Source organism: Drosophila elegans, unplaced genomic scaffold, assembly GCF_018152505.1.
Source record: "Drosophila elegans isolate 14027-0461.03 unplaced genomic scaffold, ASM1815250v1 contig_476, whole genome shotgun sequence".
NCBI classification, from domain to species: domain Eukaryota; kingdom Metazoa; phylum Arthropoda; class Insecta; order Diptera; family Drosophilidae; genus Drosophila; species Drosophila elegans.
Genome location: NW_024545863.1, coordinates 21,710,286 through 21,736,989, shown reverse-complemented (window position 1 = coordinate 21,736,989; position 26,704 = coordinate 21,710,286). Strand labels below are relative to the sequence as shown.

The 26,704-nt window shown below is 36.2% G+C and overlaps 3 protein-coding genes across 7 annotated transcripts; 2 read left to right on the top strand and 1 right to left on the bottom strand.

Moving 5' to 3' along the window:
- Positions 1 to 1,084: 1,084 nt before the first annotated feature.
- LOC108147253 lies at positions 1,085 to 1,949 on the bottom strand. Its single transcript, XM_017273650.2, has 2 exons — positions 1,680 to 1,949; positions 1,085 to 1,616 (listed from the first exon to the last, which is right to left on the bottom strand). The coding sequence occupies exons 1-2, from the start codon at positions 1,836 to 1,838 to the stop codon at positions 1,338 to 1,340; spliced, it is 438 nt and encodes a 145-aa protein (XP_017129139.1). The 5' UTR covers positions 1,839 to 1,949; the 3' UTR covers positions 1,085 to 1,337.
- Positions 1,950 to 2,323: 374 nt separating this feature from the next.
- On the top strand, positions 2,324 to 4,881 carry LOC108147299 (alpha-taxilin). Its single transcript, XM_017273722.2, has 4 exons — positions 2,324 to 2,482; positions 2,589 to 2,989; positions 3,089 to 3,235; positions 3,724 to 4,881. The coding sequence occupies exons 1-4, from the start codon at positions 2,411 to 2,413 to the stop codon at positions 4,649 to 4,651; spliced, it is 1,548 nt and encodes a 515-aa protein (XP_017129211.1). The 5' UTR covers positions 2,324 to 2,410; the 3' UTR covers positions 4,652 to 4,881.
- A 2,662-nt stretch (positions 4,882 to 7,543) lies between these two features.
- Positions 7,544 to 26,409, top strand: LOC108147216 (Kv channel-interacting protein 1). 5 transcript variants are annotated; one of them, XM_041709237.1, is made up of 7 exons: positions 7,544 to 7,708; positions 7,975 to 8,313; positions 20,043 to 20,496; positions 21,565 to 21,634; positions 21,887 to 21,957; positions 22,035 to 22,229; positions 23,173 to 26,409. In XM_041709237.1, the coding sequence occupies exons 3-7, from the start codon at positions 20,341 to 20,343 to the stop codon at positions 23,299 to 23,301; spliced, it is 621 nt and encodes a 206-aa protein (XP_041565171.1). In that variant the 5' UTR covers positions 7,544 to 7,708; positions 7,975 to 8,313; positions 20,043 to 20,340; the 3' UTR covers positions 23,302 to 26,409. The 5 variants fall into 5 exon arrangements, with proteins under 5 accessions (XP_041565171.1, XP_017129070.1, XP_041565173.1 ...); XM_041709239.1 differs by lacking the exon at positions 7,544 to 7,708 and having other exon boundaries at positions 7,728 to 8,060; positions 8,119 to 8,313; XM_017273581.2 differs by lacking the exon at positions 7,975 to 8,313.
- Positions 26,410 to 26,704: the final 295 nt, after the last annotated feature.

Here is a 26,704-nt window from a genome sequence, read left to right as displayed (position 1 = left end):
AGCTGCTGCCCGGTCACGCCTTATTTTCGCCCCGCCCCCCTCAAAAAGTTCATGTTTATTTTATGTGGCAAAATATGTTTTCTTTTCGGGAGAAATATTTATGTTAGCTCTGCTGCAGTTTATTTGTCAAGCCGGACATGCAGATGTCGGGGGATTAGATGGATTTATCGCACTGTGACAAATATACGGTGTAAATCATTTGGCCGGCTACTTTTTTTAGTCATCTATGAGTATACGTGTTAAATTTTCACGCAAGAAAAGGTGCATTAAATATGCGAGTGTTTGCAAAAAACGTTGAGCATTATTGGCTTTGTCATCTAAATGGTACATTTTACAACCATTAAACAAAGTGAAGCCACAGAAATATATAGCTATTCAATTAGGAAATTAATGAATCTTGTATTTATCGAAAAAAAATACAAACAGACATTAAAGTTGTTTTTGCGGTGAAAAATATATGACTAACCCATCACTTTCAGAACAACCCAGTTATTAAACACACTAAAGTCAATTAAAAATACACTTTCCTGCTTCAACTAATTTCATGCTGCATTCGGAGTAATGTATTCCGCGTTTTTTTATTTTTTTTTTTGTTTAATCTATATTAGCTGTGCTGTCAAATACAAAATTGAACTCACTGCAATTTACCGGGGGCATGACTTAATTAGCTCCAGCTTATCCACAGCTCGATAATGATGAATAAGCCAAACCCCTGACCCGCAATCCCCGTCTTTAGTTCAAATGAAATTTTCACCGTTTCGCAGCCGAACTGCAGCTACACACACAGCATGTTGAAGTTAATTGAATTGTTGTTTTGTTTGGCCCCAGATATTGCCGTCAAACATGTACCATGTATTAGTTATTGATTTCCCCCAGGTTGCGAAGTATAATGGCAATCAACTCGAAATGGGAGAAAGCCATGGAAAACAGGAGTTCAAACGCTCAGGCCACAGTTTAATCAACTTTTGCTCGAAATTAAATAAACTTTAAGATTTCGGTCTTGCGACCAGACAATGACTAAATAAATGTCAGCTTAAACGATTATTTAAGGTATTCATGATTAAGTAAAAGAAGAGCAGTCGTCTATTAAGTCAATGTTTCGATACTTTAATCTTGACGAGTTCAGTTTTCCATACTTCAAATATAATAGAGGTAGTTCCTCTACAAGTTACAGAATATCATTATTATTTGATAAAAAAAATTCAATAGATGATCTCACAAAGCAATAAATGAAACAAAGAAACTCACATGCAGTTGCCAAAGATATGTATGTATGTATAATTTACATAATGAGAGGCTCAGCGACTGATGTGAAACGTGATATGAACTTGTAGGATCTATTGATGGGAGGAATCCGAATCCTTGGATGATGAACTGGAGGACTGGGCTAGAAATTCCAGTTGCGAGGAGTCTTCTGCTGGGCATTCAGAGCTTTCCGCCAGGGAAATTTCGGTGGCGGACAAACTGGTGTCCTCCACATCGCCCACATATTCCTCCACATCGCTTTCGCTGTCGTAGAGCTGGTCATCGCCATCCAAATCGATGATGACGCGTCGCAAATAGCGCAGTTCTTCGTGGGCACGAGACACTTTTCGCTCCAAGGTCTTCATTTGGGCCTAAAAATGTTATTTACATATCTGGTTTTCTTTATATTTTAATAAAAAGTTACAATTTCTAACCTGTGGAATCAGCGGACAGCCCAGTAAATGTAAAATATACATAAGAGGATCCGCTGGCATGGGATCGGTTTCCACCATTTGCTTCAGTATCTCCAGTAACCTTGGAAAAATGCCCTTCTCCGTGAGATAGGCAATCGATTCTTCTTCTTTCTCCGACATGTTGCGTAATATTAAACGCGCAGTTAACGACAAACTAGAGAAAAATTAGCAATGATAATGCAGAATTTCGCAATAAAAAAAACTTTGGATCGCGCCAATAACTGTAAAACCAGGGCTGATTCGTCATTTCACAACTGCGCCATCTGGCGGTAGAATTTGGAACTAATGGGAAAGGGCTAACAGCGTGCTGTTAAGTCACTAAAGTGTGCTGTTAGGCGCAAGCCTATTTTTCAACTACACATGGCGCACAAAAGTACTTTAGTACTACATTTCCTGTTCATTTCTTTTTAACAGCATTGAATGACATGTGTTTTTCCATCACAAAATGTTAAAATACTGCGGTTCCTTACATAAATGTTAAAATTGTCTCCGCTAACTGCGGAGGGTGTCTCCACTATTGACCAATAATCGTTAGGGATGGCAAAATATCGACGATGCCCGGCTAATCATCGATATTGCCGATGTTTTAAAAACATCGATGGCATCGATAAGAGAATCGAACGGAACACAACAAATATAGTCAAAATTCGAAACGAGAAAGAATAGTTATATATAGCACCGATCTGAGTAAAATGGAGAAGCTAAGCAAGGCGAAAAAGGTGGCTCGTGAGGAGAAGCAGCGCGACCAGAAGTTGGAGGAGCTGGTAATATCGAGGGGCCAAAAGCCCAGCCCCATTTCCCAGGCACTTCCAGAACCCATGGAAACGGGATAAATAGTGGAGTTTTTACTAAGTTGGAAATCTCTTGCAGGTAATGAAGTCCCTGGATGAATGCCCCTCCACCGAGGAAAAGGTGAAGTTACTGCTGCAACGCCATGTGGACAGTGAAAAAAACGTGAGCCGGCTGACATCGGAACTTCGCGTCCTGCAACGTCACATGGAGTCGCAGCAAAGGGAAAAGGAGCAGGTGCAGAGGGATCTCAACAAGAGTGTACTGATGAGGGACAAGCTGCAGGAGGTTTGCCGCGAACAGCAGCGCATCATTAAGTCCGTGAAAAACGAGAGCCTGCTGCAAATCAAAGTCGAGGAGGAGCGCCGCAAGGAAAGCCAAATGAAGTTCCAAAACTCCCTGAACGACGTGCAGAAGTCCCTGGCCAAAAACAACGAGGAGAACATCAAGCTGCGCGATTACAACATCGAGATGACCAAGAAGTAAGCATCGCCGCCCCACAGAGCGGTTCTAAATATAGCCACTGCACACGCACGTTCTCTGTATTCCCATTTTCCCTAACCATCTGGCCTGCGTTTTAGGTTAAAACTGCTGGCCGAGCAATATCAGACGAGGGAACAGCACCTGGAGAAGCTCAACGAGCAGGTGCAGCTGGAGGCCCAGTTGCACCAGGCCAAATTGCAGAAATGCCAAGTGGAGGCCGCCATGGAGAAGGAGATACTCGGCAAGTATGTGAAGAAATCGGCTTCTAAAACGCGAGATAGACGCACCTTAGATGGTCAGACTTTAACGAACGAGTTTTAATTCAAGAAACTTACTGCGAGTGAGAAACTCACTACCGGTTTTCAGTGGGCAAAGACTATTTGTCCTTTTAAGTAAACTTTAATCCTGTAGAACTAGTTTTCATTCAAGAAACCCACTACAATTTCAGACTTTTGTTAAGCCTAGCAAATTAATTTGTGTTTTGAAATACATATAACATAAATACATAAAACATAACTAGGCTCAATTCTGCAGGTCTTGACTCTAGAGATGTAATAGATTTTTGTTACAACTTTAAATATTAATAGGATTCGTTATAAAAGCTTATCAGTTACTTATTGCAACAAATTATAACAGATAATGACAACGGTTTTGTAGCTATTTATGTTAAGTGACAACGTCCTTAGCACAATTACAAACAAAGCAACACACCTAAATTGTGTACCTATTTCAGGGAAAACAAAATTGGATTGGAGAAGTTGCTACAAGCGCAACGTGCCATTAAGGATCTCACCGACCGGGAGCACCAGCTAAAGGAGCAGCTGAACATCTATACCGCAAAGTACGATGACTTCCAGCAGTCGCTGCAGAAGTCTAACGAGGTATTCGGCAGCTACAAGGTGGAGCTGGAGAAGATGTCCAAACACACGAAGAAGATTGAGAAGGAGGCGCTCGGCTGGCGTCAGAAATACGAAAAGGCCAATGCCATGGTGATCGATCTGGCCACCGAGAAGAACCTGCAGGCGCAGCACTCGGATCGCCTGCAAAAGCAGATACAGCAACTGCAAAAGTTACTGCGTGCTCTTCAGCTAGAGCGGACCACGTTGCACAAGTGCCTGCGGGACAACGAGATCGAAATTCCCGCCTTGCCGCAATTGCCGCCAGAACCGGAGCCAGTCAATGTGAAACCCGTCAGTGCGGATAATGTTAAAATGGAGATGATGACACGCAATTGCGCAGAACTGAAGCAGACACTGGCGAATCTGCAGAGCCAAATGAAGCTGCTAACGGCCAGCGAATCCAAGACGGCCATCGAGGAGAAGAACAAGGCCGAGGAGCAGAGGCAGGCGAACAACGCCAAGAAGAATATTCGCAAGAAGGAGAAGAAGTCCAAGGCAAAGGCTGCTGCAGCAGCGGCGGCAGCTGCAGCAGCATCCACACCGGATGAGGAACTCGACGGGGACCAAGAATTAGCTGACACTGAGTCCAATACCGAACTGCAGGGAGCGGGCGATGCCTCAAATGTCAAAAACACCCAGGAGCAGACGGTTCAGACTGTGACAGAGTCCCAGGAGATTGTGGGTGATGGTGACTCTGCATCCGCCAAACAGCCAATTAATATCTCCGAAGTGCCTCACCTCATCGATGCCAATGCAGACTAAACTGTACTCTCATCCAAATCACGGACGGCGTCGTTGCCTTCCCTTTAAAGCATTTCGTGTCATTCATGTCTCAACCGAAAATCGTCATCAATTACGAACCAACCTGGTCAGAATTTTGTACTAGTTATTTATTGTACTTTGTATATTGTATTTATTTAAAGGAATGTCTACGGTGATCATATGTTACTGTTCAACAACAAATTGAGTAAAACGTGTTTCATGCAAACAAATAATTTTTGGTTCTTATTGGAAGTCAATTGATGCAGAAAATGTTCATGATTTTCAAAAATTAAAAATGAGTCCCTTTTATTGCAAAATTATCTTACTGTACGCATATATTTCATCTCAGTGTCGCGTTATTTTGCTCACAAGGAAATCTAATGAGTCAGCGTTTTAAAAGGAAATTAATCAGGTTAAATAGCTTTAACCTGATTAATTTTATTGATAATTTGATTCTCTGAAAGATTAAAACACATATAGAAGCTATAACACGACTTCCAATTTGGCATTACAAAATATAAGTTAAATATTAGAAAACATGGGCTTAAGCATCAAAATCTTAAATTCAATAATGCAATCAAGTCTTTAATGGAAGGATAAATAATGTTGCGTTGATACCTAAATTAAGAAATCGTCAGAACGCGACTCCCTAATAACCCGTAGTCTCAAAGAAAATTATTACAACAACTTTTTTTTAAAGGTGTTTGCTATTATCAATCTGGGCCCTTATTTTGCACCAGTTTTCGAAGGAAGCTGAATGGAAAGCCACAATAGCGCACAAGCTCGATGGCCATGGATTGCTTTCGTCATTCTTGTCGCCGCCACAAAGTCTGGTGTTGCATGCAACACATTGCAATGCCAACAGGCGGATAGGTGGGAGGACATGGTTGTTTTTAAGGGATGGGTGGTGAGCGCTTGTGGTTCGTGGCCAGGGTCATTTTAATTGCGCCTTAATTATTTTCAACACGCAGCTGTCATTTTTGCCGGGCCTCAGATTTCCGCTATAAAATATTCAAGACGCATGCAACGTGGCGTATGCGTAACGTCAACTGTTGGCAGCGGTCACTCAGTGCGGGTTAGGGTGTTGAAATACAGTTAAGCCATTTAAGCCACTAAAATAATTATACAAATTAATTTAAATTGCATAAAGAACAGCATACGAAAGAAGGGGCAATTATGCGGGGTCTCAAGGTCTCAATGTTTTTTTACCCTATGTCACAGGTGGTTAAATACAGTATGTGATACAGAAAGGCATTAAAAGGTTATTACAAAATTGAATTTAAAATGTACATTATTGTTTATAAGCATAAGGAATACTATTTATTTGGAGCCTGTTCCGACTGATTGCCCATCAAGCGGTATTAAAACTGTCGTCTACACAACCCAAAAGTGTCACACTTGTGCATATTTCACACCCTCGCACTCACCAAAATGTGTGCACCTTTCGCAGGCAATGAGCTTTTGAACATTTAATGAGTTAATACGCTAAATTTGAAAGCCGCGCAAGCGTGCGCCAAGTGCTCCAAACACTTGTCCTCATCCCCTTGACCAAGTTGCCCATTTTCAAGCTTGAAAAATGAGAATGGGAAAATCACGCAGCTAAATCCCACACTGAACTTTCTTGGCTACATAGTTTCATGACAATTTAGCAAAAAAAAAATTGTTTTACTAGTTCTAAAAAAAACGCTTAATGGTAAAATAAATAAGTTATAACACAAATTCCATCTAAAAATAATTAAAAAAAAATTAATCTTTACTATCGAGTAAAACAAAATGTTGGGAATACATAAATTAAATTATTGAAATAACAACATAATTCAAATATAGAGCATCATTTTTTTCTCAGTGCTCGCTCACACGCACATGCAAAACACTAAGCACTTGTCATTTGGCTGTGGAAAACGCCACGTCCTTTCGTTGGCGAAAAAAACAGTGCAAGTGTCCAACACACAAGCATATGTATACACACATGTATGCGAAAAAGCAGCAGCATCGCAGACATTACTTTTTGGAGGGATTGGATGGCAGGGCACCGCGTTCATCCTAAGCTCATGGGTGTCATTTCTCAGGACCTTCTCGGTCTGCAAGGATAACAGCAGCGTAACAGAAGAGCACCGTTTGGAATCAGAATAGTAGAGGCTGCCAGACTGCCTGTTTCTCAGTTTTTAAGGACAAAGTCGACGGCAATGGTGTGGCAATATTTTTGGCAGCAGATTGTGCGGGCTGAGCAAGATGAATGAGGAATATGAGTGTTGCCTGCACAGTGGGTGGATTTTAATACTGTTTTTAAATCGGTTCACATTGAAATGTGTAACAGGATGTCTGTTTTCAAGACCAAAAGATTAAAATAAATAAACACTTTTTTTTACAAATAAAACTAAACTAGTTTTGAATTAATGCATTAGAGTACGGCAAATAAATATAAAACAACATTTTTATATATATGTTAAAAATGAAATTAAAATAAATTAATTATATTTGTCATTTAAACTTAAAAGTATACTTTACTGGGCCTTTAAAAAAAAGTAGTTTGTATATATGTTTAAATTACTTATACAACACGTGCCAATATCATTTTTGCCTTTTTTATGGTTAGGACCACTGTAACCACCAAGGGCCATGATAAATCCCACCCGCACACTTAAGTGAGTGCGCTGGCTCTCCGGCGAACTCTCTGTCCGGCGGAGTGTTTTCGGCTCTCCGGTTCTCCGGCACTCTCTGCGTGGGAGAAATTCGATTTGGCAGCGGAGCCTGCGGAGTCCTTTGGCCCAAGCTGTGCTTAGTGGGATATTTTGGCAACAGAAGCCTGGCTGCGGTAGCCGGAGATTTTCCGAGTGAAACGAACCAGCCGAACGAAGTGAAAACCGAAGCTTCACTGCGGGCAAACATTTTCCTGTAATCAGTTGTGTATAGGACACTCGCGTGCGCGCGTCGAACGGTTTCTTGCTTTATTTGGGTGAAAAGTGTGGAAAAGTGTGTGTCTGACGGCGAAACGGTAAACGGGGAAAACGCTGCGCGGTTTTTGCTGCTCCCGAGTTTTTATTCTGGATTTCAATGGTAACGATTGTTGCTGCTGCTGTATTGTCAAGGACTATTATATTACCCATAAAAAATAATTTATTCCAAAGTATTTTTGAAAAATAATCAAAAATTGGACAAACAAGTTGGAGGAAATTTTCCAGCTACAGCTACAGCTGCTGCCTCTGCCAGCGTCGCTGCCGCAGTTCGAGATAAAGGATATGCCCGGATCTAAAAGATACAGTTTTTCTTCTTGTTTCTTTTTTTCTGCTGGTGCTGCTGCTTCTGCTTGGCATTTTGCACAGCAACAGCAACAACAATCGTTGAGAAAGGACCACAAGTTTTGCTAGATAAAATGTAACATACAACCAAGAAATAAGTGAGCGCCAAAGTATGCAAATAATTGAATAAGCCGAAATCATTAACTAATTAAAACGAGACACGCACAGAGGGCAGGAAAATATCGAAAGGAGTCAAGTGTTTTCGAGGAGCTGGTTTGCTGGTTTGCTGGCATGCTTTGAGGTTAATACCACCCACCCACCGCCCATCATCACCACCTCCTCCTCCACATCTTCGTTTTGGCCAATTTCTCCGTCTGCTTTCGCCGCTTTCTTCGTCACCGCCGCTGCCGTCACCATCAAAAGGTATCGAAGGTAAATATATATATATATATATATATATATATATATATATATATATACATATATATATGTATATGTATGTGTAAAGCCGAGTGTGTGTATATAAGCCAATGGCCTAACAAACTAACCTACAAAGTAAACAAAAGCGTTACGCTACAAATGCAAATTTTTTCGCACACACATGCTTAAGAACTATAAACAACAACTCATTTAACTGACGCCATGCCCCCATAAACGCAAACAAAAAACAAAACAACAAAGCTCAAGACGAGTAAAAAGGCAAAAAAAAAGGTGGAAACGGCAGGGCAAATGGAACACAACAAAGCAAAACGCACGCTTCTAAAGCTATTTGTATAAAATTTTAATCGCATGCGATTTATTTGACTAGGCGCCAAGTCTCGCACGTCAACGCATTTTTGCAAACGAAGGCTGGGAACCAAATACTCACCTGGAAATTGCGAAAAAATATTGCGTTAACAATCTGTTTATTTTTTTGCAAAATAATGGGAATAACGGTTTCATTTGAAGTTTGAGCCATTCCAGATTTTCTATTTTCTCATAATTCAGGCAATTAATGAAATTTAATAAAAAACCTCGGCATTTTTGAACCAAATGCTGCGTGTGGATATATTTCGATTTATAACTAAAATGGTACTTTTCATTTTTATTTAAACAAATATAAGTAGGTATGTATTAAAACGAGCACCTGACGGATTTGTTTACCATTCACAGTATTATGCAAAATATTAAAAATTGTTTATATTTACGGCTTTTGGGCGAAGTGTCGACAGTCTGTTTAATAGACGCAAAAATAGTAACACTATTCATTTGTTTTTTTAGACAGTGTATATTTTTAGAAAGTAAATTAGAAAACGGGCTCTTGTGAAAAGTAATTCTAGTTTGTTATCAGAATTTTTAAATTTACAAAGCTATCACCACTAATAGTTTTAGAATTGCATATACTCGCAGGCTTTCTAAATTTAATATTCAACTTAATACACCCCAAGCCGAGCCATTTAAAATTCCAATTATTCAGCTTAAATTTCTGTTCCATTTAATCTCCTACAAACAGACAAAATAAACTTGTGTGCAACAATTGATGTGCACTAACAGGACTTTCGTGCAGTCTGGCCATAAGCCATAAACAAAATGCTTGTTCCATTAAATGCACAAGCCGATTATAAAAATGGAATAGTGAACCATTTAGAAATTCAAGGGGATTTTCTCCAAACTTATGGTGTCAACTGAAATGGTATTAAGGATTTAAGCGAAATATCTGAAGTTAAATTACTAATAATATTAAATACGTTTTTTTTTTTTAACTTTTCAAAGAGCAATATAAAATCAAGAATAGTTATTAAAAGAAATACTTGTTTTTTTTCAAGTATTCACTCTAGGAAGCTTTAATTTCAATCTTAAATCATACTCCTTTAAAGTTAGCTAGCATAATGTTTAAAAAATTTTTATAGTTTACAATTTAATTATTGTGTATAGCTTACTAAACCAAATTACTTTTCCAAAAGTAAATGTTTGAATAGTAACTTGTATGCCTCATTTAATGGCTCTTTTCAAAGAGTGTTGCAAGACATTCACTTTGCTGAAATGAATTTGCTAGCATCTATTTATACAATCCTTGAGTCCATTTAGCCAACTATTTTAAGTGCTGCCACACAACAAGAGTTGAATGAAATGAACTTGGTTCGCGGGAAGCTGGATGAAAAACACTTAACGTGCAACTAAGCGACAGTTGTTGTTTTGTGCGGCATTTAAAAATAGAATCAAGGTGCGCTCTAGTTTCATTTACACATACACACGTACCCAAAGAGCCTACATAAAAGTGGCTGCTGTTGTTCAGCAAGTGGGCGAATGAGAAAAATGAAGGGGCGGGCGCCGGAATGTATGCTACACGAAACTGCAAATAGAAATGCTATAAATAAAATTCAGACATAGCAACATTGAAAATGTAAACTTGGAGCCTATTAAAAATTTAAATAGAATGCTGTTAATGGACAAAGTATAAATAAACGTTTTATTACCTAAAATATTTTCTACAAAACTCACAGCACTCACAATATTTAAATATATTCAGTTATTTTAACCTAAAAAAAATTCAAAACATCTTTAACTTAAATATATCCTAACTCATTTAAAAATTGCGTAAACGAATCATTTAAACAGAAACTTGTTTACCTCGCAAAGGTCAAAACTCCTTAACCTTGGTCACAAGGAAACCTTAAATGCAACCCCAATGACACGCAAACTAATACGAAATTCTAACCGCAGCTGCGAAATGATTCAACGCTTTTCGGCTGTAAACTGCCTAATCACTTTAGGTGTTAGGTGCGTGGGCTATCCAATGACACTGGTAATTACAGGCCCAATCGAATGATATTGTCTTTGTCTAAGTGAGTAATGAGTAGAGGGCGTGACTATCGCCAAACACTCTGTCTTTGTTGAATATTTAAGGCTAGTCAAACAACTTGACATTCACTTACAACATTTTCAGATTGAAGGACGAATTTTCGAAAGAATAAAGTCACGCTAAGCGCAAGAAATATAAATATCATTATAGTTGGTCATGAGTTGGACTTACTTATATTTAATTTTTTTCCACAAATAATTTTATTTAAAGTTTGAAAAATTAATGTCTCTTTTTTTACAGCTTTATTGTTATTTTAAATCATTCAATCATTTTGGAAACTAACGTTTTAAAAATCAAATAAATACCAAAATCAACATTGCTTTGCTTTTTTTCGATGCATAAAATCTTTTAACCATTCAAATGGCTTTAAATATGTATCTATAACGATTTTGTTCTAGCAATGGACACCGCAAGCCATTCCCAGCATGAACATCAATTTGCCAGCATTTGGTCAACTTATCGTGGAAAAAATACTGCCTTTTTTTCCATGGTTCAAGTCATATAACATGTGTGTAAGCATCCTCCACATACACACATGCAACAGCTAGGAAAAACGAAATATTTAACTTTCAAACAGCAACAAACTTGAAATTTATATAGCCAACCGCCAGATGTGTCTATAAAACTTATACATTCTCATCCATGCGATACAAACATACATTTTGCGGAGGATACTCTTTTTTTCCTTTATATTTTTATCGCCAGCTGATAAGAGCAAAGTTTTTCCAAAATTTAGCGCCTGTAAGAGTAACACGCATACGCCATGTGTTATAAACATCCGAAGAAAAGAAAGAAACCGAAGTACCCACAATTTCAGAAAAAGTTAAATGTCTTTACTGCCGAGGATTTCGGTAACATTTTTTAACTGCTCCGCTGTGGTAGTGGGTGGAAATCCACATTTACAAGCGAACATATGTTTGCCTACATGCAATTAACAAGCCAAGTCCAAACATTTGGATGACTATAAAAAAATTATACATACCGATATATTTAAACGGTTCGACCATTAAATACCCGGCAGTCAGTTCTTAAAATATGTTTATTTTATACCTATTCAAATAAATGTTTGCATTTTTTTAAAGTATGTAGTATGTTTTAATTCATAATCTCTGAAAAATTGACTATGAACATAACCACTGTGTTCAATAATTAGCAAAATTTATTAAGTTTGAGACCAGACTGATGACAAATGCATAATACCCTATATATTCCGACGCCAGTTGAAAATTGGGTACATTTATGTTCAGCCACCGAAGCGAAGCACTTGCGAGCATTAATTACTGTGCCGGCCTGCCAAGTCAGCAACGAGATACCAAAAGTTGAAAGACCAACAGCGAAAAAATATGGCATACTTTTCGGAATTTTTTTCCCCAATTTGGACCTTTCCCGCTTTCCCTCACTCTCTTCTGGCAAGTTGTATGAGTTGCGAGAGTTGAATGTTTCTTTTTATTACCATTGCCATTGCTTTTGTTGTTATTGCGATCTTTTGTTTTTGTTTTTGCTAAAATTTTTATTATTTGGACTGTGTATTGTTCTTGTAGATTTTCATGTTCATTGTGAACATAAAAGTAAACCAAGCTAAAAAAAACGTTAAGCAAAAACAAGAAAGTTAGTTTTGTAGTTGATTTTTCGCAGAAAAGAATCATGTTGAGAAAAGCAATTCCCGAAATGAGTAATTGGTTTTTGAATGGGGAGAAAAACTTACACTTCGAAAGATGTAAAAGCAATTCTGGTAGGGTAACAAATTTGTTAACAGGAGTTTAATCGGAAAATTATTTAATTTATATACTTACCACATTTAAAGAAAAGTCTCTATTTCAAGAATGAATTAGTGGAATTATTTAATTAATTACTCTAATTTATAAAAAAAAACAGAGTTAAGAACGTAGGTAAACTCTACCAATAAGAGTATATTTATTTAGATATATTCTACTAATTAGGCACCATAATTTAAATTATATCACAAACTAGTTTAAAAGATCTCACAAAAGCAGACATATAATATTTATATATTTACCAATTATATCCTTTAGCCAATTTAATTTGTTTTGATTTAGTTTGCTTGTATTTTCCCTTTATCTTGGCGGAAATAAATTAAGTCAGCTCATAAATTAAATCAATTCAAGCAAAAAACTTGTTGTCCAGTCAAGTTTTGTGGCTCGTACACCCACGCAGGAATAAGTTCATGAACATATCTGGGAATATTTATAGCTTGGCCGAAAATTCGGTTTGCTTCTGCCATTTGGCCAAGAAAGGGGCACAGCTCGAATGATTGTCTAAAAGATGGCGCTTATTGCCGAACCGGAAGTTCCCGGAGCCATCAAGACTAGCGGGTGGGAATATATACACCCGAAATCCATATGCCTTCTTATAGATTTGTGTATGCGGGTCGCCAGCGGTACGACTTTCAATGCTGGCTCATTGTTCAGAATTTCGCACAGTTGAATAAGAAATTTCGAGCTACACCCCCCGTTAGCAGGTATACCACACCACCTACTCCTTGCGAAATAATTCCAGCCCAGAAACACCACCCGTTTGAAGTAGTTGCAACTATTTTGGCAGTTTCCTTGCAACGCTTTTTGTTGGCTGGCCAACAATGAAGTCAGTTTCTTGTTGGCCATTGCCAAAAATGACTGCATTTTCTGAACGAGGGAGTAACTAAAACTTTCTTCATGCCCGGAAATGCCATGGAAACTTTTTCATTGGCCCCCTGGCTTTTGCATAAAGTCTCTTAATTTTCGGTTTGCCATAGATTGCATTTTTAGTAAGTCCTAACGTCAGCCAAATTAATGAATACCGATTGTGCCATAGATTGCCAGTTACAAGCTTCCGCCATCACAATTTCCCTTATCCTTTGGAATCCCACATGTGTGTATCTTGATCTGATTGCCTTCTAATGCCTGAATGAATCCAAGTGGCTCTTCCACTCGATATGGATACAGTTCATGCTTAAGTTTATCATTCCGGACGACTTTAAGTACAGAAACTGCACATCTGTGATTGCTACTTGATTTTTGAAGAAGCCACTTTAGCTGAAATTTTGCTGCAAATATATGCTGAAGGGCTCTTTTGGATGTAATAAGTCTATAAAATATGTAAATATAGTTATAACTAAACAAATATTTATATATTTATTATGTTCAGACTTCAGAACAGTATTCTTATTTTAAGATAAAATTTATACAATTAAAATAATATTACCTTGTTCAATTGTAATACTTTTTAAAAAACTTACAGATCTTAGCTTTTTAAAATATAACGCTTTCTGCTTAAATTACAATTTATAAACTATGCTATACCCAACACTTTTTATATTTATAAGTTAATTATTATTCTTGAAACGTCTCTTTCAATTTCGGTTAAACATTACAACGTAACACGAATAAATACAATATATTATTTTTTTAACCCTCGTAATAAATAAAATGATAAAACAGAAATGTTAAATTTAATTTTTGATACATACATGCATCATTTGTTACTAACATTTATTTAAAGGCACTTCACACCAGCTTCAGTAAACATGAATACTTTTAGACCAAATTTCATGGTATTTCCCTGTGATATCCGCGAGAAATAAAGACATTTCCATCAGGTCAATTGCTATGCCCTTAACGATATCCAGGTGCCAGCAATTACGTGTCGCGTGCCGGAAGTGCGATTAGAGCGTCAGCAGCGACTAATAATGGCCCAGACTGGGTTTGCTTGTGCTCCTTTGTTGATTTAAGATAGCCGAAAATACATCGCCAAAATTGCTTTTCCCTCTCATGTTTAACCAAAAAATTATTGCAAACCGAAAGGCGAAACCATATGCTGCACGCTGCTCCTCGAAACTCTAGGGAGTCGTTTGTTATTGTTGCCTTGAGCATTAAGCTTATCTGGTTACCAGCTGCAAAATACCCTCTTAAATTATCGCACGCTTTTCCATTAACAACCGAAAACTAACTGCAAAAGGGGGTATTTTCATCAAGACTTTTAGCTTGATTTCCCCAAGCTCCTCTACTAGCGCTCAAAGAGAATGTCAAATGGTAGAATTAAAACAAAGTTCATGCAGCCAAGCTAATAAAGCACAAACGCACTTTTATGCCTCTTTAGGAAGAATAATTACTTCCTTCTGACAACTTCATAACTCTCTGATAGGCCATTTGTATCTATATTGGACGAGGGCCAACTTTTATATCTTACATCTCTTGGCAATTGGCAGAATATATTTTGGCACAATTACCAACTTTAATTTTTCGTCACGCTGTCAAATCTTCTCAGATAGTTATCACACATGTGGGGGATCTAAGCGGGGGTTAAAGAAAACTTTGTTGATTTATTGAGTTTTTTACTGTATCATAAAATTATAACTAAGAGGAGTACAAAGTTCCTTGAGATGCTAAGTAATAAATAAAGAATGTATTTATTTTAAAATGTATTTTTGTTTTAATTTGTGTTTGATTTGTTTGCCGAGTTAAGCTGTGGTCATAAGTCACCTATAGAATTTCGATAAAAAATTTAATATCCAAACTATAAATTATTTGCAGAGATTAGTTTAAGCATCAGAAACCATGCAATTTGGCAAAACACATTTGCGTCATCATTTATTAACGCATGCTTGTGCTAAATCGTTTTTATCATTACCAAAACCATTAAGCTTTTCAAAAGCTAAAACTTTATATTGATTAGCATGTCATCAGCTTAGGTGTCTTGTTAAGTGCAATCATGATTAATAATTGAACGTTGAGCCAAACGAAGACGAGAGGTTGACCACTCGGAAAACAATCAGTCGGTTATCTCGAATGCCCAGAAGTCTTATGTCAACACCAAAGTGCACTCGTTATATGGGCTAATCAGTACGGAAAAGAGATGCAAATGCCCTTCCGTTTGCCATTTTGGATCGGAAATACGAAAGTATACCTCAAGAGATTGTGTGGTTGTTCATTAATTTTTCACTCAACGTTTGTGGCCTAATTTGGTTTTTGGCCTGGCCAAAAGCCGGATTGAAACCCCTTCATCATGTGTCGTCATCGCTTTTGCCTTTGTGGAAAAGGGCAGAAAAAATTGCATATATATTTGGCGTTGATTTATTGTCTTTGGTAGGCGCAACGAGATTTGCTAAGCCCACAACCCTTGTGGGCGACTGCCAACAAAAGCTTAGGCAAAAATTCAATTGCCATAGTCCCCAGCAGGGCAATTGGCCCAAAAAAATTATATACATACGCAGATATTCCGAAGATATATCCGCAATTTTATAATGCTCTCGCAACTCTAGTGGGTCTACGGTTTTTGCGGTTGCGTGTTAGATCGGGTCGGGAGTCTCAGTTTAGATATCGCCGGGTTCGTTTTGCTGCCTTTCGAGCTTGGCACTCCTCTCATTGTGCCAGTCTGTCTATGTTGTCCATGAAAGTGGCATGAAAACAGCAGGAAATAACAATGGCTCGGGCTCGGAGACATGAAACCCGCACAGTGGCCTCATAATAGAAATGATAAAACATTGAAATAAAATCTAGTAATTAAAAACGTGTGCGGGCTAAAATAGTTGTGAAAAGTGAAATATCCTTGTCAAAAGTTCTGCCAAGAAGCCGCTAACTAAAAAAGTGTAAACTCAAGTAGAGTTATGTATGTTTCAAAGTAATACAATTTTTTGTTCTCATTTTTTTTACCATTCACAATTATTTTTAAGTGTCATGGCCTGAATAAGATTTAATTATATAATTATTGTTTTGTATTATTTTTTGAGCAAATTTATAAAATATTTAAGCTACTAACGAATGTACGGAAATATATTGGTGTGTTCTTTTTTCTAAATGAAATTATGTTTTCTGTAGACATATGCGGAAAATTACATTTAAATGTTAAGTTTTTAATTGTGGGAAAAATGTCTTACATTTTATTCTGATAATAATGCCTTTGCTCATACTATATATAAATTGCTCGGAGTGCTTTGTCCCATCAGGAATGTCAAATACTATTTTGTATAAATACAAAAACCACTGTTAACAATTTCAGTTAGCACAGAGTGGGAGGCCTGGCGTGCGTTCATGTTTAGTTTTAGTTTTAGCTTTCTTTTTCATCATTCGAGTGGCATTGCATGACTGCATGCAAGTTGGTATTGTCCAGGCCAAGCCTTGTCCTTGCTTTGGCTGCTGTTGTCGTTGCCATTTATAAGTTTAAGTCCTGACATGCCACAAACAAAGACCCGCAAAGCAAAGACCCTCGGCCAAAAAGCCCCTCGAAATCCCCCGTACATACAACACAATTAGACAAATGAATAAACATATAGTTCTTGCCAAGAAAATTAACATATCCCTTTCCCATCGGCCTTAAGTGCATTTCAGTGTCTGAGTGAAACTGTCTCGTTTGCAATTGGCAATTGGCTAATAAGGATTTTCGCATTATAACGTTTACACTCTGAACTGGTTTAATATATAATTAGCTGTGCCCTGGCAATGAATGGCTTCGACTTATACCGGTTGGTTGCCCGGTTATTCGAGGGTGTTCGTGTGCTCTTTGCCGGAAGCACATGTCGTATACGTGATATTTGACAAACATTATACATGCACAAGCACACAAGCTCACCCATACGCACACAGGGTTCGTCAAAAAATGCATTTGAAAGTTAAATGTGTGGGCCGGGACGACGAAAAAAATATGGTTTATTCGTAAATGGTTTTATGTAACCAAACACATTACAATTTTTACTGAGTCAATTTATAATAAATTTTTTGTGTTTAAAGAGTAAAATGTTTCCGTTGAATTTCAAATATTTAAAAAACAAAAAAGTTTTTCATTATGATAGTCATAATACTTGTTGTCTTATTTGTGTTCAAATTTAAATTAGTTTGATCATGTTAAAGATTAGTTAAGTGCATGGAAAGAATCCATGACCGTGCAAAAGGCGTGACTTCAACATGGTTTCAAATGTTGTAAATGCAGGAAGTTGCATGCTTTCCACCCCACACCCACCACAAGCATTTCCCTATTTTCCCCCAGTTTTTCCCATCGTCTGGGCCACAGAGATTTGTGCAAAATAGAGTCATGAAATTAGTTGGCTGCAGCTGGAGCAGCTAAGTATGACATTGTATTCGGTTTAATGGCTCTCTTCGCTTTTAATGCTATTTATGCTAATGGCAGGCAACATTTAGCAGTTGCTTGTGGTTTGAAGAGCTCGCTCAACGCATTTTCATGGCTCAGTAGGGTTATAGTTATTGATTCCATTTTGGTTTTGGCTTGCGAAATATGCATAAATATTTAAGACTTACTTTGGCAATTTATAAATTATTTATGTATTCAACAAGCCATTGGGAAATTAGGTCTTTCGTCGAAACTTTTTAGCAAACTTATTCTGCGTATTCTGATTTTGTGCTGACGGGGAAAACTACAAATAGTGAAGGAATACGTTGGAATATGTAAACAAAGAAAAAAATGTTTTTATTATTGAATCAAAATAAAATGTGTTTTTTTTTATTTTACAAATACGATCTTAGTAAAGCCTTGCACCTCTTAACATATACATTTAAAATGATTGATTTTACATACATAAATGAAAGGGAATATTACCCTTTAATAAAATCATGTGAGGTTTCTTTTGTTTTGGTTTATTTTTAAACAATTTATGTTAAAAATGGATACAGCTACAAACATATTCCTCATTATACAAACGTTTAGTGTATTTTTCTTTTGACTTAAAGGAAACTGAAGTATCAGTTTTTCCTTAGTTCAGAAGTGGTAAAAAACGTAAAGTGGCGAGGGTTTGAGAGCTACGAAAAAAGAATATATACACTTTTACTTGAGTTAAGACTGTCAACGCTATTTTCATTCGTTGTGACCCTGTTTTGGTCTCTCCGCCGCTTAATCAATTCCAACTGAAAAATACCGTGACGGCGGAAATGGAAATCCCCTTTCCACCATTTTCCCGCCCTAAGCTAGCAAGAGTCCTGCCCGAGTGTTAGTCCAAATAAAATGGAAATGCAAAATGGAAATAGAGTGGAAATAGTCTGCAGCACACACTTTTTGACTCTTCGCTGATAAATATTGAAGTGCTGTTGAAATTTGTCAGAAAAAAAACGGTAAAAGTGCGCTACAGATTTGATTTGAGCTGGTGCAAGCGAGTCATTGCAAGAAAATTCAATTTGTGGATTTATGGGATTTGATTTACGGATTGGTTTTATTATGATGAATGAGCAATAAACGCTACGAACATTGATTATGGGATGGGTAGAAGAAAATAACCTGCCAAGAACAGAGTGTTCAACCAGAGTGTTCAATGTTCAAGGAAACTTGCATTTAAATTCGAATTTGCATAGAATGTTGAAATTTGCAAGAATGTTGTGCTAAACAAAATCAAACTTAAAATTATTTAAGGAATATTAACAATTCAAAATGTATAAATGCTAAAGAATACTACTTCTGGCAAACTTTTATTTCCTCCAATAAATGATTTTAAAATCATATGTTTTTAAGAAAAACGAATTTGAAAATTTAAATCTTTGTTGTTAACACTTCAACAACGTCATCGACCTGACAACATAATGATCTAAGCCGATTTTCCTTATGCTTATGCTGGAGAAGTAAGGCAAACAAAGAGTTCGAATGAACTTGCATACAATTCATTTGCATGCAAAGTGCTCATTAATTTCATCTGGGCAGCAGCCTTGCCACGCCCACCAAATCCCCACTCAGAAGAAAGTGCAGCAATGGTGCTGCAAGTTCGCGAAAAACTTTATTCGCCTTTGATTTATGGTACGCAATAATAATCTTCATTTGCATGTTGCCTGAGGTAGCGGCAGTCAACAATGCGTATACTCGATGTGCTTATGCCGGTGCAAATGTGGCTGTGGCCCAAAAAGGGAGGTGCGGCTGCGAGTTGCACTTCCGGCAGCTGCAAGTGTTCTTGCCCTGGCGTGCTCTAAAAATTATTATAAATTTATTGATATATTTAACAAATAGTATGCTTAGAATAAATAAATTTGCTAAGAACATAAGTATAAAATATATTAAATCTGTAATAAATATGTAAAAACTTTGTTTTTTATGTCATAATTTTATGATAAAATTTGTATTTGAAACTTATCCTGCTGAAAAGTCATTGTTAGAACGGTAAGGTCAGAATCACAAAATTGTATTTGCAATGGTATCTTCTTTTATAAACTTTAGAAGATATAAAAATATATGCTTTTCAATTTGGTGCTTTCGCTAATTTCATTTTAAATTATTTTTTAATATCATACACTTATTTTAAAGCAGACTCAACTATCTCTATTCTAGTTTAACTATTCTACAGTCTCGTTTCTGTCTCACCTGCTTTCTCATTTTCCACTTACAGCAATGGTTGCCTCATTAGCGACTTAGCAGGATGGCGTAAAGGAAACCGTAACCGAAAACCCCAAAAAAAAAGAACACACTGAAAGGGATTGAGGGCAGCAACTGCTGAAAAGGTGGAGAGCCCATAAAAAAAGGACAAAGAAATTGTATACTAGTAGCGAATTTTAAGCATAATGAGTTCGTTCTCTTGCCTCTAAAACCGAGCACCTCAAATGTAAATTGATATTAAGCCGCCAATCATAATCAGCACCGAAATTAATTAAGCTCGGCGGCCAGTCCACAATAAATAAGCAGCAACCATGGCCTCACCACCAGAAAGTCCCATCGAGGAGGTGGTCTATGAGTTGGAACACACACGAGTGCCTAAGCCCATTCCCGTTGCCCTCGAGGATCTGTGCCGGCAGACCAAGTTCACCAAACAGGAAATCCGGGTTATGTACAGAGGATTCAAAACGGTAAGACTTCACCTTTTCAAAAAGTTTTTTAGTTAAGCGTAAATAATTGTATATCTTATCTAATCAGATGAATCCCATAAAATTTGTTAAAACTGATTTAAGCGAATTAATTAAAATTACTTATTAAACGTAAAACAAATGAATCTTTAAAAACTAAAATATTAAATTATTGAATGAGTAGCCTGAAAGGTGCAGAAACGCTTTAAAGCCTAAAGAATTTGTAAAACGGAATTTACTTTCAAATTCAACTTAAAAGATTAAAAATTAAAAAAAAAACAAAATGTTTTGGGTAAACGGATATGTTAAAAGTTCCTTATAACGTTCTTCAGAACCTTTAAATCCCCTAAATGATAATAAAAATAAATTAATTAAATGTTTTAAGTCCAGAGGGTAAACTCAATACATATTGCCCAACTTACTTCATTCAAATAATAAAGATCTCTAGTTTATGAGCCAAAAACAGCTTTATGATGGCTCTTCTCTTAATGCACACGCGTTTTGAATTTCATTGCAATTGAATACACTCCTTGAAAGCGATTGTGTGTCCAAGCACTATTACACCAAAGAGTGCGGAAAATTTTCAACTCAGCGAAAAAGTTTCAATATGTGGGTCAACAAGAGATGAGCTTGGGTCAAGTAAAAGGATAGTTTGGACCAGGGATAGTTTGGCTGACTTGAAGTTCGCCTTATTGACAGTTTGCCCCATGATAGTTTGCTTTCGTGACAATTTGTCCTCAGATATTTCACCTAACTGATGATTTGTCCTTTTGCTTGTTTTACAGAAAACATTTTTCGAGTATTATTTTTTGTAACTGTTTAAAGCGCTTAATATTATAAAAAAAAAGTTTGTCAGTTTTTTACTAAATTTACATTTAAACAATTATTGTATTGTATTCGATAGATTCTTGAGTATGCCATATATATATATTTCCTAATCAAATGTGCTAATAAGTTATGCAAGCTTCCGCGCGGTCTAGTCCTTTTCGCCTTTTTCCATTACGCTGCCATTACTTTTGCCATTTTCTTATTAACCGAGAAAACACTTTCATGGCGATTTCTTTTTCGCAGGAATGCCCTGAGGGCGTGGTGCACGAGGATTGTTTTAAGGATATTTACGCCAAATTCTTTCCACATGGCAGTAAGTATTTGTAAATGTCTGTGTGCGTATAAAAATGTCGCCCGTTTAGCGGTGTGTGACTGTGTGTGTGTGCGGGTGCTGTCGCTAAGGTCTTATGCTTTTCCTTTTTATAGTTGCGCGTCATAAAGCGCTATTTAAGCGAACATTTCATCCTTGCAGCAGCTGCGCCCAAAATGCCAAAACACCCAAATCCTCAGAAAATAGAAAAAAAATCACCCTAATACACCCACTTTGCTTGTTCTATTTATATAGATTCGAGTTTATACGCTCATTATGTGTTCAAGGCGTTCGATGTTAATTGCAATGGCGCCATCAGTTTTCGGGTAATTATTTCTCATTATAATAACATTTACGCAATCTTTCTCGGCCACGCTTATTTATATATTTTAATGGTTATTAGGATTTACTGGTCACCTTGTCGACGTTGCTCAGGGGTTCCGTGTACGAACGACTGCGCTGGACCTTTAAGTTGTACGACTTAAACGGCGATGGAAGGATAAGTCGAGGCGAACTTAGTGAAATCATATTGGCCATTCACGAGCTTATGGGTCGGAGACCCCACCAGCCTGAGGACGATCGCAAGGCGAGGGATCAGGTGAGAAAAACCCTTCTGATATAAATTTATATTTATTTAATTTCGGTTATCAATACCGAAAGTTATAAACACTGTTAAGGCTCAGTATTAACAAGCAGTGTGCAATCCCAGTTGCATAACAGCTATAACCCGTGACTTTAATGCTCATTCAATATGAAAAATGTGATTCTGAAATGTATTAAATTTGATTTTGCTTTGAGAGTTTATTTATTTATAAAACATTTTGTTTTACCAAGTTTTGACCACCGCTCGTAATTCAGTTCGCGTTTCACAATCAGAACTAAGCTTTAATCATGTCGCTCAAGGGCTTCATTGAAATTGCGACATACGCAAAGCGAAATCCTTGCTTATATAAAATGAACGGCACGTTCTAGGCTTCCCTGCTGCTTCCTCCCACATTCTCTGGCGCAGAATTGTATGCTTTATTCTTTATGCAAAAGCCACACTTGACAAAACGTGCAGCATCCGCTGACGTTAGCCTGGCGCACAGTGCGTATGAGTAATTATGATTGGAAACACACACAGAAATATGTTCCAACATACTGAATGCATAAGATGTGAATCGAAGCTGCATCGACAGCGGGTGAAAAGCGAGAGTGGGAAAAACAGAAGCTTTCATGTGCGGAAACAGCAGCGGATATTTTACTTAATGATGAAGGTTTCACGTTTTCCCGTCGTTAATGCTGAAATGCAACTGCCAATGAAAAGTCGCTGAAATTGAAGTGAGGGATTAAAATTAAAATGGATTTCTGTCAGCTTATTGGTAATCAGCAAGTACCAAGGTAAAACGAAGTGGATACCCTTATGGGTATTAAAGCATACTTTAACTATTTTTGATAGTAAACATGTATAACGTTTAGAGTATTCAAAATATTTATGGTTTATTATGTTTAGTTTTTTTGAAACCGTACTAAATCAATCAATTTTAATCTGGATTAATTAGGTCGATCGTGTGTTTCGCAAACTGGACTTGAATCAGGATGGAATTATAACGATAGAGGAGTTTTTGGAGGCCTGCCTGAAGGACGATTTGGTAACGCGCTCGCTGCAAATGTTCGACAACGACCTTTGATGACAAGAGGGCGAGCTAGAACCAGAGCTTCGCAATTCCAGGACTATAATATCACTTATAGATCTTTAACTGCAATAAGCAACGCTAAAAAATGAACAACCATAAAAAAACAAAAAATATATAAAAAAAAAAGGGAAACCCCAAATAAGAATGACAAACACCAGTGAAATTGATGGAAAACAAGGAAATGAAACATATTAGTAATTATTCTTAGTTTAGGCAAAATATCGAAGGAAGAAATCTTTAAACTTTATAAGTGTGTTATTATATAACTAACGATGAGGTCGACAAAGATTGAACAGAATATAAAGAATATGTAATTTTTTGAGCATATTATGAATTTATTCCTGCCGCGAAAAGCGAATTGTTCTTATATATGCATTTACTACATAAATATGTTTGTATATGTATGGTATATGTGTAAATGAAATTAATTTCGAGAACAATACTAAACTAAACCACCAAACCAAATGTTTGATTCAGGAATGGAATTGGTATACCGACAACAAGAGAAACCGAGCTCCCAACACGATTTACTTTACTATAAATATGCATAACAAATAATAGAATACAATAACATAAATTTACACAAGCCAAAAGATACAATAGCAGTTAAATGGGAAATTCAGTTAAATTATTTTTTAAAAAAATTTCGGATTTTGTTTTTTTGACCAAGCTAAATTTAGTATTTCAACAGATTAACTATTTTTCTTCGCCGTCAATTAAAGCATGTACTACACAACAAACGATAAATTAAATTAATTCAGACTGTGGAAAATGCCATTAAAACTCATTTTCAATTTGCATAAATGTGTATGTGTGGGTTTTCAAATTTGCATCAACTAATTGAATTTACAATTTGTCTCAATAAAGCTGTCTTCTATCGATATTGATTTAAAAAGGCAAAACATAGATACTGTACAATATAATGAATAAAATATGCCTGGGTTTTGTATGCCCAACCAACCACCGATTTATAAAAATAGCACTTGACAATTCGATTTATTTAATATTTATACAAGGCCGTGTTGATTATTTAATGTTTAATGCAATTCATAACATGACTATTCAATTAAATTACATTTTTATTCAATTACGCATGCTTGAACATTTTTACTCACAAATATGCTAAGGTTTATCCCGCTATTTGTAACGACCCCACATTATTTCATCATCCCCTAGCAGAGGGGTGACTTCAGGAATAGACAAAAGTTGTGCAGCGAAATGGAAATGTAACATAATAAAAGAACGAGAACGTTTTACAAAACTCATACACAAACATTGAATGCTTAATTGTGCATGGACAAGTCAAGACAATCAATGTGGTTTGATATTTCCTATTTCCTCTTTTAGTTGTACGCATTGTTCTTCCATTGTTGCTTCAAACAAATACATATTTCCGTATAAAAAAGACTTAAGCGGAGAAGATAAATAAAATCAGGATTCAGTGGTTTTATGACGTCAAGGAAAACCTTTCAATTTAATAGTTCAACTTCGCAGTTGACTTTAAAAAGTGTACTAGAACAAAATGCTATGTACTAAAACAAAAATATCTAAATGTTGGGTTTCTAATCCATACCAAAAGTAATTGTTTGTTAATTTTATTTAAGCTTCACAAAGCCAATATCTTTGTTAAACTAACCAAAAGCTTTCTTCTTCTGAGGGACATGAAAAATAAAATGTTAGCATCAGTAAAACTAAATATTCCCATCAAACGGCAAAGCCATTTTATGCGATTTCATCATCAAATAAACGTAGCTTTAGCAAATGTGTTGAACAAGACCATTTTGTTGAATAAAAATAAATCTTGGCTAAACAAAAACCTATGCGACCTTCTCGGTAAACCACCCACAATTTCTAACTTTTAAGAAACGATCTATGCAATATGAACGTACACTGTCCAAAAACAGATATGGTAATCTAATTGATATTAACCTATCTTTCGAATTGAGGAAAGTTAAGTGTCTAACTAGTCAACATAATTAATAATGAAATTAAAACGCTTATACCTAATGTTAAAATAAATTAAGAAGTAAAGAGATTTATTTATCCAGCCGAATTGGAAGATAATGTTATAAAATCGGTTTTAGCTGCTAAATGTCCTAAAGAAAAGACGAACGAGAATATCCACTATGCAATGTCAAAACAAACGTTGATTTATACTAGAAAGATGGAATGGAAATCGAAATCTAACTCGGTTTCCGATACCAACCTTTAATATGTTTAAGAACGTGTGGTAAATAATTCTTAGCATTACTTTTACACCTACGTTTAACTCATATTTAGTTGAAACTAAATTTAATCCAAATGTACCTATAGTAAATGTAAATTACGATAATAATTTTCCAGCCTAAGCGATTTGTAAATGTTAAATCGAAAAGTACCATTAAACATCCTGGATATAATTCTTTAAGTTAACTAACTCATGATTTACGCTATCTTTATCTTTATAATAATACGGGAAAATTAACTTAACAAGAAAAAACGTGGTTAGTGATTTGGATTGCTTATAAGTAAATGATAGGAAAACCTATAAGCGTTTATTGAAATAATACGACTACAATAACAATACTATATAACGACTTGACAAATCCATCTATGTGTAAATTACATTTATTTATTTGTCCTGAAAATTCCAACTCGTTTCCAAAAAAAGGAACTATTTGTTGTTAAATTTTCAAATGAAGATAAATGTTAAACTTTGCTACAAATCTAAAAAATAAAAACCAGAAGATATGTTTTAAACTACTACTAAATGTAACTTTAGTTAAATATTGTCACATTAGGGAATACCAAGTGGAAGTTAAGTTATGTAGGTCCTACGAATGCTTAAGTTCTCGTGCGGTCTCATTCTAATTTTGTTCTAATTTAGTTTTTAGTCCAAAAAATTTAACTCAAATAACAGACGAAAACAGTTCTTATGCCATTTTAAATGAAAACAACACAAACAAATAAAGAACACTTTAATGACACCATGCCCAAAACAATTGGGTAAAGCGTAAAACAGATTAACAATTTTAATAAAAATAACACTTTAATTATGTACTCCCATCAAGTTTTTTCATTAGGCGTGATAAACAAGCGGGATGGAACATTTCTTACACCAATTATAATACACAAGCCAGCCCAAAAAATAGTTAAATATAAGTTTTGTGTATGTTTATTTATTTGAAATATCAGTTTGTATGCCGTGATTTTTTATAATTTATTCCAATTATCCATAATGATTCAGTATTTTCTTTACCATTATGTAGGTATTATGTTGTTAAATACAGATCTTGAGCATCGTTTTTATTGCTTAACTTTTTCAATTTTAATTTAGATGCCTGTTCATACAAAGTGTGTAGTATTCGTACGTTATGAAGATGAAAAGTTGATTGTATTTTTTGTTTTGAGAGTAGAT